The 15,401-nt window shown below is 41.7% G+C and overlaps 1 protein-coding gene across 3 annotated transcripts in view; it reads right to left on the reverse strand.

Annotated features, from left to right (window-relative positions):
* Positions 1 to 11,688, reverse strand: part of TOM1L2 (target of myb1-like 2 (chicken)) — a 289,350-nt gene extending 277,662 nt beyond the window's left edge. For all 3 annotated transcript variants that reach the window (XM_006901181.1, XM_006901180.1, XM_006901179.1), the window contains exon 1: positions 11,637 to 11,688. In XM_006901181.1, the coding sequence (XP_006901243.1) occupies positions 11,637 to 11,688 (52 nt within the window). The remainder of the gene's footprint in view (positions 1 to 11,636) is intronic.
* Between the last annotated feature and the right edge of the window lie 3,713 nt (positions 11,689 to 15,401).

The following is a 15,401-nucleotide window of genomic DNA, read 5'->3' on the forward strand; positions in this document are numbered from 1 at the left end:
TCTCTGCTGATGTCCTGTTCCAGTCATTTTTGGATAATCTTCAGTAGAATCTTGCTTGCATGTGAAATCAATGAGATTATTCTATAGTTTCCACACTCTGTTGGGTCACCTTTCTTTGGGATGGGAACAAATACAGTATTCATCATCTTGTTTTACAGGCTTGGCTTTTGCCCCAAGTCATGTCCCTCTCCCCACCTCAGCATCATATCACTTACTTTCTTTTCAGTAATTACTGGTAACATCAACCAAAATAACTACCTAAGAATCAAAAGTTTCTCTTTCCAGACCCATTTATATTTTGTGTTAAGATCTGGTGGGGATCTGAAAAGACGGGGTAATGGTGGGCATAGTTCAATGGTGATTAATTTTATAAAACACAATAAATGGGTATGATTGCAAACAAAATCTATACAAACTTTGTATGCAAACCAATATAAAATTAGTTTTTTTCAAAATCCCATGTTTTCATTAATTTGGAGCTATTGCAACCGATGCAGTTTCCACTGCTGTTATGTGCCTTTCAGCAACTTTTGATTCACAGTGATCCTATGCACAGTATCTCTGCACTCTGCTCTATCCTGAGCCAATCTCATTATCTCCAAAACACCTATCCCAATTACCACAGTTATTATGTCAATTGATCTTATGCAGAGTCTTCCTCTCCTGTGCTGTCCTCCTACCCTTCCAAGTATGACGTTCTTCTCCAAGGACTAGTCCCTCCTGGCAACATGCCCAAATTATGTGAGACAGAACTTCAAAATCCTTGCGCTCAAGGAGCAACTTGTTTTCACCCTCTCCAAGACAGAGCAGTTTGTCCTCCTAGCAGTCAATACTCTTCTCCAGCACCACAGCTCAAAGGCATTAATTCTCCTTCTATCATCCCTAGTCACTGTCCAGCTCTCTGATGCATAGTAAGCAACTGCAAAGACCATGGCCTGATAACAACTTCAAAACATGGAGAAGCAGAGGTATCCGACCACCTCATCTACCTTCCTACGTAGGAAGGAGAATCAACACGAGCCCAAGGCTGATTCCTATAAAGAATAAATCAAATACATCTCCTCTCTCCTATCTTTACCAATTCTGAAACCAGTCATCTCATCATCTCTCCAACACCACCTTCAACTTCTTCCCAGGGTTCAAGAATTCATTGCAATGGCCACAGAGAACTCACAGACAATACTCAAAATTATAGGGTTTATTAAGCTATAATTCAGGACCAGGTATGACATAGCCAATTCAGGGTACAGTTTTATCAGGACAGTTTATCCGCCTCTTGGTCCCTTATGTCCTTGGGCCTCATGGGCTGACTCTGCTTGAGTAAGAATGACAAAGCTCTTTAGCTCTACCAGCAAGTGTCCAGAGGCATCTGAGTGTCCACCAACAAACCTCCTCCCCAAAAGTGCTCAATTTTCTAGTCTGTGAGCAAGGAAGTCCATCAGTCTCATCACCTCCTGTGAGTCTCCCCAGATCTGAGGCCACGGCTGCTGCTGTTTCTTCACAATCTCCAATGTTACAGCTCTCTGTCTGTCTTTTAGGTCTAGGAAGATTCTCCGTGCTGGGATCCTGGGTCCAAAGGACACAACACAACTTTGCTCCCATCCTGCTCCCTTGCTCTGAGCTTTTCTTAAAGTATCAACGTAGCAAATTCTTTAAGGGGCCTTAGACAGTGCTGTGTGTCAGCTCAGCAACACCATGCTTTTCAGTGCACTCTTTCATACTTACAACCTCTAGAAACTTGTTACTGGTGAACTGCACTGCCAATCAACAGGTACAACTGAATCCTATCAGCATCTTCCTCATATCCATTAAGAAAAGAGGTATCTATTTAGTGGGGCTGCTCCTTTGTCATCCTCAGCATGTATGTAGACTCATGGAAGTGTGTAAGCCATCCACTTTTTGTTTTTATCTCCTCTCATTTTAAATGTTCAAACTGCCCATCCCTATCAAACCAGTATTCTAAGGAATTTTTCTCAAAAATCTGTTCACACTCATAAGCAAAGTCTAGTATAGAGCAAGTAATCAAATTATAACATTGTATACCAATTCTGGAAGAAATCTGTATTTGTTCCATTCCCAAGAAAGATGATCCAACAGAATATGGAAATTATCAGACAGATCATTAATTATTTGGAAGCAGGAGTGGTATCTACTTCCTAAACAACATGCCTCTGGAAACTCTATGAACTTTGATAAATGATGATAGTTATAGAAAGGCTTCAGGCCTTTTGTTCACATGGTCGCTATGAGTCATGCTCAACTCGACAGCAATCAACAACATCATGAATATCGCTTGCAAGCCAAATATTGCTGAAGACCATGCAAAAATAGCTGGAACAGTACATTGACAGGGAACTGCCAGAAGTTCAAGCTAGGTTTAAAAGAGGCCGTGATACCAGGGCTATCATTGCTGATGTCAGATGGATCTTGGATGAAAGCAGACAATATCATAAGAATGTCTGTGTTTTATTGACTATGCAAAGGCATTTGTGTGGATCACAGCAAACTATGGCTAACACTGAGAAAATGGCAATCGCAGAACACTTAATTGTGCTCAAACAAAATCTGGAACTAGACCAAGAAGCTGTTGTCTGAACAGAGCAAGGGAATACTGTTTGGTTTAAAATCAGAAAGGGTGTGCACCAGGGTTGTACCTTGCTCCATACTTATTTAACTTGTATGCTGCACAAATAACTTGTCAAGCTGGACTCTATTGAGAAGTATGTGGCATCAGCACTGGAGGAACACTCATCAATAATCTGAGTTATGCAGTGACACAACCTTGTTTGCTGAAAGTGATGAGTATCATAGTGACTGCTGCAGAAGATCAAAAGACTACAGTCTTCAATACGGATTATATCTCAACATAAAGAGGGGGGGAAAAAGGTCCTTACCAAGGGGCCAACAGGCACCTCATAAAAGACAGAGAAAAGATTGAAACTGTTTAAGATTTTATCTTACCTGTATCCACAACCAACACCCTTGGTACCAGCGATCAGGAGACATATGCTTTGGGCAAGGCCACTGTCAGACTAAGGTGTGCTTGATTCAGGCCATGGTCTTTTCAATTACTCACCATGTATATGAGAGTTGGACAATGAACAAGAATGAAAGAAGAAGAATTGATACTTTTGAGCTGCAGTGCTAAAGAAAAGTACTGAATATCCCATGGACTGCCAAATGAACAAACAGGTAAGTGTTGGGACATGCACAGCCAGCCAGTGTGCTCCTTAGAGGCAAGGATGGCAAAGCTTCATATCTCACATTTAGGACATGTTGCTAGGAGAGGCTATTCATTCCTTGGAAGGGGACAGCATGCTTGGAAAGGGTCAGCAAAAGTGAGGAAGACCCCCCAGCATGATGGATCTACATGGTGACTGCAACAATGGGCAGAAATGGTGAGAATGGCACAGGATAGGAAAGGATTCAAATCTGTTATTCATAGGTCATCCTTGTCTCGACAACACCAAATGACAACTCACAATATTCAATATTCGTGTCTTCATTCAATCAGGTTCTGGTCAAATAATCTCTAGCTTTGTAGGCTAGGTCAGCAGTTGTTGTGTGCCATTGAGTCAGAACTGACATAGGTAATCTTTCAGCAGGTTAACTGCATGGGAGGAGACTACCATCCTTCTCTCATGGAGCAGCTCATGGATTCGAACTGCAAGCCTTTGGAATTGCAGTGTAGCTTCTTAGCACTAGGCCACCAAAGCTACCTGGGCTTGGGCACAAAACCAGGAATCCACACACATCCCTTCCTTCTCTAGCCTCCATGGGCTGGTCAACATATGCCAATGCATCACAGCCAAACTCAGTTGATCTCTTCCTTTTTGCACTTTCTTTACTTCCACTCATCAAATGAACCCAGGTAGTCATCACAAAAATGCTTATTAGGCTGTCTATTCATCATTCCCTTTAACTTTCAGGCCTAGACAAGGGTTCTTCTAATGGGCCCAAACTTTTTCTGCCTCAATGTACCCAAAGGCAAATTGCTTGTTTGAAATTAAAAAGGTAAAATAGTGGGAATTCTGCCCTCCATGCAGGTCTTCTTCAAATGCAAATCTGGTGCTCTTTTAGCAGTTTTACTTATGTCTGCATGTCTTTTCACATACAAATTTCCTGAAAGAGGCTCATATTTTTTACCCAAACTCATTCCTCATTTATCCCAACTCCTCATTTATTGGCATAGTTAATTTCCAAAGGCCAGGCTATTACGTGGAAATTGTTGTCTTGCAAAAAATAAAGGACTGTGACATCAGGTCACTAAATGCAGGATGACTACTTACCTAACTGCGCAATTTCATCATTATATAACTGCCAAACCACTGACTACTGTAGCCCAGCCAGGTCGGCACATAATTAGCCATTCCTGCCTGTATTATGCTGGCTTTGCACCTTGGCATTGTACTAAATAGATTTCTTTTTATTATGGTTATAAACGCTAAATACCACATAATAAAGAAGTAAATGAGGATTATTTTCAGTCACATTCAATGCTACTGGAAGTTTTACAACCAGTATCTGCTTCTTATACATTTATTCAAGAAGAACTGGAAAAAAAAATTGATCCCTTATTCTCCCTCCCATATTCTAGCCAGAATTGGCTACTCATTGATCTAGGATCTAAATGTTACTCTTGGGAAAAGTAAAGATTACCTGAATTATTTTTTCCCAGATACTGCAAATTGCAAATACTGGCAAAATGCAGAAAACACCCAGTGTAACTGAGAGAAGAAGTAGGGGGTTCAAAGACCATAACATTTGGAACTCTTTCCAAAATGAGAATCAGGAAATAAAAGTGGTTTCTCTTTCTATGTTGTAGCTTTTCACATCACTTCTCTCTCCTTCTGAACATTCTACACAGAAACTACTTTCCAGAATGAAGGGAAGGATAGATGCACGAAACACACAATATAAATATTTCTATGTCAGATTGTGATCTAAAGTGAAGCTTGTGAGGGGCAGATCAAACATTTAACTCAACAGTACTATTTTAAATGTTAATGTGAAGCCCACATTTAGGTGAGCTGTTGTTGTTAGGTGCCATCAAATCAATCATGACTCATGGCAACCCTATGAACAACAAAAGATAAAAATTTTGCCCTACACAGTTTAACAGTGATTAGCAGGAGTGGCATCTACTTCCTAAATAGCATGCCTCCGGAAACTCTATGAACTTTGATAAATGTTGATGGTTATAGAGGGTCTTCAGGACTTCTGTTCATGCGGTTACTATTAGTTGTGCTTGACTCGAAGGCAATCAACAACAACCAACAATTTTATAAAACACAATGTATGAAAATGATTGTGTAAAACATAATGGCAATAAAGGAAAATATGAAACATAACGCATATGAATTTGAGGGGGAGGGATATCACAAACTTTCCCCTATCCAACACCATCCTCTACCTTATCTCTGTTATGCTTAGTCACCTCATTGAATGGTCCTCTTTTTTGCTGGCCCACTATTTTTCCTAGCATATCTTTCTCTAAAAACTAGCCTTGCCTGGGAGCTCTGGTGACACAGTATGGAAGTACACTGCTAACCCAGAGCTGGACATGGGGCAATCTTTTTCCTTGTATTTTACAGCCTCTGAAAACCTGCTGGAGGGTTGGCTATTAGTTAGCATGGAAGTTAGTTGAGAGTGCTTTCTGACAAAAGACACCACAGTGTGTGAAATGGTTACAAGTCCTCTAAGATATATTTTGGCAGTCCATGGAATATTCAGTATCCTCAATCAAAATCACAACTCAAAGACATAAATTCTTCTTCAGTCTTCCTTATCCACGGGGTGTAACTTTCAAATGCATATGAAGCAACTGATAATACTATAATGGCTTCAGGCACACTTTCGTCTTTAAACTGACATCTTTGCTCTTTAGCACTTTTGGAGGTAGTAGATTTTCCTAATACATCTTTTTCATTTCTTGATGACTGTTACCATGGGTGTTGATCATAGATTAAAATAAAATAATTGACAACTCCAATATTTCTCCATCTAGCACGGTGTTGTCCATGGTGAGAATTTCTTTTTTCTTCATGTTCAGATGTAATCCATACTGAAGGTGTAATCTTTGATGAATAAAAGGGAGCAATAAATAACCACTCCAAATAAATAACCTAACAGTTTGCAGTTCAGTGATAGCTTTAGGGAGTGTGTTGTCACTACAGAAGCCTCTCATGGGCGGCTCTTTAGTATCTGAATCCCCAGAGCTTTACAAAGGCCTGACCCCAAGAACTATTCATAAATGTTTAATTATATTGGACTGATGAACTGTAATTATTTAGGTATAAGATTCTATGTCATTGTTAAGAGGTATTATTCCTTTTCTAAATAGGAAAAAGAGGTCCAGAGAGCTTAAAAGTTCAAATTACCTAAAGAATGTAGTCTTTGACACAGCTCATTCAGAATAAGACTCTATCCTTTACCAAGCCCTCCTTGTTTTTTTGCTCCAGCCATGTCTACTCTGCTCAGACTGATAGCCAGAGATGTGCGCATGCTTGCTTACTGGCATTGTCCACCTGTCCCCAGGCACAAAATGTCCACCTTGCTTCCTACAGAACCCTCAGCCATCACCCACAGTCCTTTGCACTCAACAAGAGAGTGTCCATTTCCCAGTCTCTTCTCAATTCTTTTGAACTCTGCAATGTTTATAATCTGCACCACTTAACTACAGTTGACTTTCTATTAGTCTTCATTGTACATACAATTCAGGTCTCTATTTTCTCTCCTGAGACTGTATCTCTCTAAAGTGCAGAAACTAGATGTGGAATTTCACCTTTTCCTCTTTCCAGTTGAATAGTCTTTAGTTGCACTCTCCTCTGAGTATCAGTCTCCTCCTCTCTAAAGAGGGAAGGACAATAACATTTGCTTTACAGAGCAGCAAATGATAGCTGTGGAATTTGTCTGAGTAAGCTAGCATTGCTATTTTCAATCTTATTTTTGTTGTTGTTGGCATTTTATGTCTGTGTTCTCCTCCCACCTCCATTAGTGGCATGTTGTTGTTGTTGTTGTTGTTGTTATGTGCCATTGAGTCGTCTATGACTCATAGCGACCCTATGTACAACAGCCCTAAACTCTGTCTTATCCTATGCCAACCTCACCTTCTCTGACACACCCACCCTCATTACCCCAGTCACTGAATCAATCCATCTCATTCAGGATTTTCCTTTCCTGCGCTGTCCCTCCACCCTCCCAAGTATGACGTCCCTCTCCAAGGATTGGTCCCTCCTTGCAACATGTTCAAAGTATGTCAGACGAAGCTTCAGAATCCTTGCCTCCAAGGAGCAGCCTGACTTCACCCTCTCTAGGACAAACCTGTTTGTTTTCTTAGCAGTCCATGATATATTCAACACTCTTCTCCAACACCACAGCTCAAAGGCATCAATTCTCCTTCTATCATCCCTAGTCATTGTCCAGCTCTCTGATGCATAGCAAGTGATTGCAAAGACCATGGCATGTATCAGGCGCACCTTAGTCTCCAGACTGACATCCTTGCACTTCAGCATTTTTAGAGAGGTCCTTAACCACAGACTTTCCCATCGCAATATGTCTTTTAATTTCCTGGCTGCTGGTGCCAAGAGTGTTGACTATGGATCCAAGCAAACCAAAACTATGAACAATCTCAATCTCTTCACCATCCATTATGAAGTTGCCAGTCGGCCCAGTGGCAAGAATCTTTGTCTTCTTGATATTGAATCTCAATCCATACTGAAGACTGCAGTCCCTGACCTTCCACAGCAAGTGCTTCAGGTCCTCCTCAGTTTCAGCAAGCAGGGTTGTGTCATCTGTATAACGCAGATTGTTGATTCTTCCTCCAATCCCGATGCCACATTTTTCCTCATAGAGCCACGCCTCCGGGATAACCTGTTCTGCGTAAAGATTGAAAAGGTATGGAGACAGAATACAGCCCTGGTGTAATTCCTTCCCAATTTTGAACCATGCAGTGTTTCCTTGCTCTGTTCTGATGACTGCCTCCTGGTCCAAGTATAGATTTCGCATTAGCACAATCAAGTGTTCTGAGATTCTCATTCAGCTCAGAGTTAGCCACAGTTTGTCATGATCCACACAGTCAAATGCCTTTGCATTATCAATGAAACACAGATGGACATTCTTCTGGTACTCCTTGCTTTCAGCCAAGGTCCATCTAACATTAGCTACAATATCCCTAGTACCACGGCCCTGTCTAAACCCAGCCTGGACTTCTGGCAGTTCTCTGTTCTAGTCATTTTTGGATAATCTTCAGCAAAATCTTGCTTGTATGTGATATTAGTGGTATTGTTGTGGGATCACCTTTCTTTGAAATGGGAACAAATATAAATTTCTTCTAGTCAGTTGGCCAAGTAGTTGTTCTCCAGATTTCTTGGCACAACTTGGTGAGCACATCTAGGACAGCATCTGTTAGTTGAAATACGTCAACTGGTATATCATCAATTCCTGGGGCCTTATTCTTAGCCAATTCTTTCAAAGTAGTCTGAACTTCTTCATCACCAAAGGCACTTGCTCACATGTTGTTTCATTAAATACTTCTGAGTCTGCCAATTCCTTTTGGTATAATGACTCTGTATACTCTTTTCATCTTCTTTTAATACTTGTAGGATCACTCAATATTCTGTACAAAGCATCCTTAAGTGTTGCAATTCTTAAGGATCCAATATTTAAGGAGGCATTAGTGGCATAGAAAACAAAACAAATCATCCTGTTTAGTTGACTCCAATTCCTGGCAATCTCACATATGTCAGAGTAGAACTATGTATGCTCCCGAGAGTTGTCAAGTGTCTGTCATCCTTCAAAAGTAGTTTGCCAGGCCTTCCTTCTGAGGCATCTCTGGGTGGATTCAAACTTCCAACCTTTTAGTTAGTAGATAATTGCAGTAACTGTACATCCCAAGACTATAAATCTTTATGGAAGCCGACTGCCACATTATTCTCTTGTGGAGCTGGGAGATTCTAGTAACTGTCAAGTACTTTAACCAGTGTACTACCTAGACTCCAAAGGTAGCACACACCAAACCCATACACTCTGCCATCAAGCTGATTCCAACCCACAGAGACCCTACAGGACAGAGGAGAATTGCACCATAAGCTTCCAAAGCTGTAAATCTTTACAGAAGCCAACTCCCATCTTACTCTCACAGGCTGGTACAAGTCATCAATCTTTGGGTTAATAACCAAGCACTTTAACCACTGTGCCACTTAGGCCCCTTAGGTGGCCTATAACAAATAACTGACTGCTGCTGGCTGAATTCCAACTCACAGACCTGTTCCATCAGGTTTCTCCCTCAGTGGCCTGTGGGTTTGAATAGCCAATCTTATGAGTTGCCTCATGCATTATACACGAAGCCACAGGGCTCACAGTTGACTTGCAACAAGTGACGCTGCCTCTCTTGCAAATATTAAAAAAATACCAAGATGCCATAAATTATATTTACACATTATAACAGTGTAAGGATTAGAATGTCATTCTGTCCTCTATCTAAACTGAATTGTCAGTCTTTACTACATTTGGTGCCAGTTGCTTGTTTGTTCACCAGCTTTTCCACTGAAAAAACAACTGTAACCATCTGTATCCAACGTACTGCTCCTAGGACTCTGTCCTCTCAGTCCCCTGTGTCAATGAGGAACATCCTCTTTATGGTCAAGCGTATCTTATCTTAGAAGGGATGGAGACTAGCAAAGTATTTTCCTTCACGTGTAACAAATGGATTCAATAGTGTTGGCATATCCTTTCTGGAGAAAAGTGAACCCTAATACCCTAATATAATCACTCTGTTATTAACAGTGATAGCTACAATTTATTGAGATTCTACTCAACTCCAAGGGAGCCTTGGTGCAGTAGTTCTGCGGCGAGTTGTGCTAGTAACCCAAAGGCTGCATATCTCTGGCGATTAGAATTCACTAGCAGCTTCCAGGGAGAAAGACGGTAATCTCCTCCCATTTCTTTTTCTTTTTTTTTTTTAATCTCCTCCCAGTTCAATCTCATAAAACAACAAAAGGTCAGCGATGGTCTTAATCAACTTGATGGTTGGCAGTCTCACTATGTTCCAGGTATTATGTTACATGTTTCAATATATTATTTCATTTAATTCTCACCAGTCTCTCACATAGAACCTCTCTTTATTTCTATTGTTTTCTCTCTCTCTCTCAAGAGACAAAAAAAAAAAAAAATCTAAGGCTCAAATTTAAATTCAGGTACTTCAGCATCCGTTCTCTGCCCTTTTTACCTTACTCTACTTCCATTTGTACACATTTAAATCTCCTTTAACTTAAAGCAGGAAAATACAGCTGTGGTCAAGCAACTCAGAAGCCTGTAAGACAGAGTAGAAACGGCCTCACCTGGTTTTCAGGACCATCACGCCTACCGCCAACGCGACCACCACGACTGCCACTTTGGCCACCACACCGTCGTCACCTTGGCCCCACGCCACCTGGACCACTACACTACCCTCCACACCGGCTGCTACCTCGGCGGCCACACTTACTGCCACCTCAACCACCACATTGTTGTTCCCTTGTGGAGCAGCTGACTGATTTGAACCATCGACCTTTTGGTTAGCAGTTCAGTGCTTCTTTTCTGCTTAGTCAGGCCTAAAAGGACATAAAAAGTCCTGTTCTTAAAAGACATGTCCACCAACCAGGAGGTACTCAGTCCTAAAAGCAGTCTTTCCTGATCGTCCGAGGCCCCTTTCACCTCGGGTGAGAAGGTAAGCTGCTCTTTCAGTACGGAAACCCCACAGCGCAGTCACTAGGGTGCTATTTCGCCTACACCGTACACTTCCCTTACCCAGACACTGGTCAGCTCTGGTGCCGCTTTTCAGGTGCCCAGAGCTCCACTCCGGAATTCCGTGCTCTCAGATGTTACCAAAAGATTTGTGTCGGCATATGCACTAGTGCAGGTAGCAACTGTGAGTGTACAGATATTGCCACAAAGGACATCAAAACTTCAGAACAGACCTGAAGGAACCTAGTATGTTTCACCTTTGAGAATTTCATCGACAAGCACGAACACTTAATTCAGACAGGCAGTGACGAGAGTCCAGGGCTCTCCTGACCCAAGCTCCCTTCTGAGCAGCTCAGGCGGCACATAACACCATTAGCCAAAGGTGGGCAGGTTAGAATTCACCAGCTGCTCTTCGGAGAGAGCAGCAGTGGCCGCTTCCCGAGATGCACCGAAAGAAACTTCAAGGAGCGGTTCTCCCACCCTATGCCACGACAATCTCACTCTCATTCTGGATCATTACAGACAACCTAGCTGAGTTGCAGCTCAAATCAGTAGGTTTCAGTGCCCAGGGTATCCCCTTAAGAGAGTTCCCCGTCTGAAGAGTACTGGAACTAGGGAGAGGCCAGGGGCACACTGGCCCGGGGATGGAGTGACCCGGGGAAATTGGGTCCTGGGGCTATAGGATGGATGGCTGCACCCAAATCGCAGACAGAAACTAGCAACAGACCTAGGAGCTCCATGAAGGACTGAGCCCTGATGGGAAGGTGCATGCGGATCCCGAGGCTGAGTCGGGTCTCTGGGCCGCAGTAGGTCAGCAAATCGCCGGGCCAAGGCCTGTAGACTAGGATGCACCCTGGCCACCGCCGCCGCTCCCGCCCCAACCTTACCAAGGCACTTATCAAGGCACTTACCAAGGCACTGCCCCACCGGAGTACTGAAAGGGTTCCCCAAGAGGAACTCCATCCCAGCAGACGTAAGGGCCGGGTTCGGCCTAGCGCCCGCACCCTACGTAATACCCAGTGGTGCTCACGACCTGACGGACACTCGCCCCGCCCCACCCACCAAAATCCCTAGCACCGGCCGCCCCCGCCCCCTTGCCTCTTCCATAGGCCAGTATTTGCATATCCTTCCTCTGATTGGCTTTCATCCCAGCCATACGCTGGCATCCTCATCAGAGGTAGCGTAGTTTCGCTCTACCCGCCCCAAACGCCAGACTGTGTGCATTTTGACTGATCTATATTTCTGTCAATCTAGCAAGAACTCATTATTACTGGGAAAAGTGGTCAAACACCCTATTAAGGGGCGGAGAGCAGGTGGAGCTAGAAAGATGCTCCCCATAGGAGGTGCTGATTGGAGAAGTATTTGTTTTTTTGTGGGCTGGTTGGTGTCAGGGGATATCCCCGCCCATTCTTTTTTGTCACGTGACCCGTCAACTTTGACCCTGGGTGTCAACTTTTTACTTCCCCTTAGTAACGGGACCGCAGCCTGGTTTCTGTAGCAACTTGGATGTGTTTGTGCTGCGAGGAACCTGTACCTGGGAAGGTGAGAGCTTACAAACCATCTCCCAGAGACCTCTAAAGGGCCCAGTATATGCATCTCTTTTCTTACTTTTCTTGCTCTTTCCTGTTACTTTTTTTTTCTAAGTGAGCACACACTTGTTTCTCCAATCTTCAAGCTTCAGTCAAGATACTTTACTCAATTCTTTCCGACTCCTAGCCACTCTACCTTAGGTTCCCAAAGCTGTAAATCTTTACCGAAGTCCATCCGTCTCCCTTCGAACTACTGGTGGATTCGACTGCAGACGTCCTGGTAAACAACCCAGCAGGCTGCACACCAGGCCTCCAGAGCTCCTTTAAGACATTTTGTTGTTAAGTGCAAGAGTCGACTGCGTCTCACAGAGACTCTATTAACTAGAGTTCCTAATCTTGCCATCTCTGAGATACCCATCTCGTTGAGAGTCTCTCTTTTCTCTGACTCTCCACCATCCCTAGCATGATATCTTTGTCCAAAGACTGACTCCTCTTGACATCATGCCCAAAGAATAGTAGATGAAGTTTCACCATCCTTGACTCCAAGAAGCACCTTGGTTTCACTTTTTCCGAAACACACCTGTTTGTTCTCATGGAAGGTCTTGAGATACTCAGTACTCTCCTCCAACACAACAATTCAAAGGCACCAGTTATTTTTCTGTCATACTTCGTTTCCAACTTTCAGATACATAGGAAGCCAATGAAAAGATCATGGTTTAGATCTCGTGATCCTTAGTCTTTAACCTGATATCCTTGCTCCTTAACACCTTGGAGAAGACCTTGACAGCAGATTTTCCAATGCAACATGTTTTGGGTTTGTTGTTTTGTTTTTGGATGTTGGGTTTTTTTTATTTCTTGACTCCTGCTATCATGGGTGTTAATTGTGGATCCAAGTAAAATGAAATCGTTGACAACTTAAATATTTTCTCCATTTATCATCTCCATCTATCAGTGGTAAGGATTTTTGTTTTCTTGATGTTGAAATGTAAACCTTCTTGAAGTCTATAGTCTTTAATTTTCTTCAATAAGTGCCTCAAGTCTTCACTTTCTTTTTTTATTGTTTCTTTGAAATAAAAAATGTATTTTAATTCTTATTTTTTAACTGTTATAAACACTTTATTTGTGCCAGATATTTTTTTTTTGCAGCATACTCTTCCCATTTCTTTTTCCCCCATTCATTCATTTTTGCACATTTTCCTTTCTGCCCATCCCTCCATCCAGTGCACTTTTCTCTTTAGAAAGAAAAAAAAAAGTTATTTCATTGTTATACAGTACCCCCCACACACACTTCAAGTCCACAATCCACTTTACTATGCATTTCTTTTTTCTGGAATCTTGTCATGAAAATAATACCTAACCATATATTCCTTTTAAACCGTTCTCTCATCTGTTTCAATGCATTATCCCCTCTTTTTTTAGGCTCCCCCCAGCCCCGAAGTCAGTCCTGTTTTACAACTGTGGCACTATGCAGTATTTGTCCTTTTGTGACACTCATCATAATGTTCTCAAGGGTCACGCATTTTTTAAAAAAATTATATTTCATGAGTTTCTTGTTTTTCAATAGAGCATAATATTCCATTGAGTGAATGTACCACAGCTTCTCTGTCCATTTGTTTGCTGATGGGCCTTTGGGTTGTTTCCAACTCATTGTTATTGTGAACAAAGCCACAATAAACATGGGTGTACTTATATCTGCTTGGGTGTCGGTTTTGGTTTCTTTAGGGTTTATTCCCAGCAATGGAATTGCTGGGTCAAGTGGTATTTCTATTTCCAACTTTTTGAGAAAGTGCCATACTGCCTTCCATAGTGGTTGCACCATTTTACACTCCCACCAGCAGTGAATAAGGGTTCCAGTTTCTCCACAACCTCTTCAGCATTTGTTGTTTGCTGCTCTGTTGAATTTTGCTACTTTTACTGGGGTGAGATGAGTTGTTTTTATTTGCATCTCTCTTAGAGCTAGGGATTTTGAATTTTTGTGTGTGTGTTTGTTCGCCATCTGAATGTCTTCTTTGGTGAAGTGTCTGTTCATATCCTGTGCCCATTTTGCAATTGGTTTGTTTATCTTATTGTGGCCAAGTCTTCACTTTCTGTAGGCAAAATTGTATCATCTGCATAACACAGGTTGTTGATGAGTTTTCCTCCAATCTTGATATCATATTCTTCTCAAATGATTTGCTTAATTAAAAGATTAAATAGGAAGGGATTAAATTAAAAAAAGATACATTAGTGACACACATCTTTCCTAATTTTAAACCATGTAGTGTTCTCTTGTTCTTTTTGAATAACTAACTACTCAGTGTATATATGCCACATAAGCACAACTAAGTGTTCTGAGATTCCCATTCTTTTCACTGTTATGCATAATTTGTTATGATCCACATGATTAAATGCCTTTACATAGTCAATAAAGCACAAGTAAACATCTTTTTAGTGTTCTCTGCTTTCAGCCAAATCTATCTGACATCAGCAATGTCTTTTCACTGCTTCTTGAATTTCTGTAAATTCCCTGTCAATGAAGTGTTCCAGCCATTTTTAAATCATCTTCAGCATGCGATATTAATTATTAATTTCCACATTCAGTTGGCTTACCTTTATATGGAATGGGAGCAAATATAGATCTCTTCCAGTCAGTTGGCCAAGCAGCTGTCTTCCAAATTTTTTTATATAGACGAGTGAGCATGTCCAGGGCTCCACTTGTTTATTGAAATATGTTGATTGGCATTCTATCAATTTCTGGGACTCTATTTTTTTGCCAATGCTTCCAGTACAGCCTGGACTTCTTCCTTCAGTCCTATTGGTTCTTGACCATATGCTATTTCTGAAAGAGCAGTGGTTCAGTGACAACAAGTTCTATTTGATATAGTAATAATGTGCATTTCTTTCATCTTCTTTTGATGCTTTCCTGCATCATTCAAGATTTTGCCCACTGAATCTTTAAGTTTTGCCATTAGAGCCTTGAATTTCTTTCTTATTTAGATTCTTTTATTTTTAATTTACGTTGTTTATTTTTCATTTCAATGAACATCTGCAGAGATTTTGGAATTCCATTCATTCATTGTTGCACCCTTCTCCCCGCACAAACCCCTCCCCCCTCCCTTTTGCTCCTCTCCTTGAAAAGCAAAAGAAAAACTCCCTCATTGGAACACA

This window comes from Elephantulus edwardii, unplaced genomic scaffold (assembly GCF_000299155.1).
Source record: "Elephantulus edwardii isolate Elephantulus edwardi_28Jun2011 unplaced genomic scaffold, EleEdw1.0 scaffold00314, whole genome shotgun sequence".
Lineage (NCBI taxonomy): Eukaryota > Metazoa > Chordata > Mammalia > Macroscelidea > Macroscelididae > Elephantulus > Elephantulus edwardii.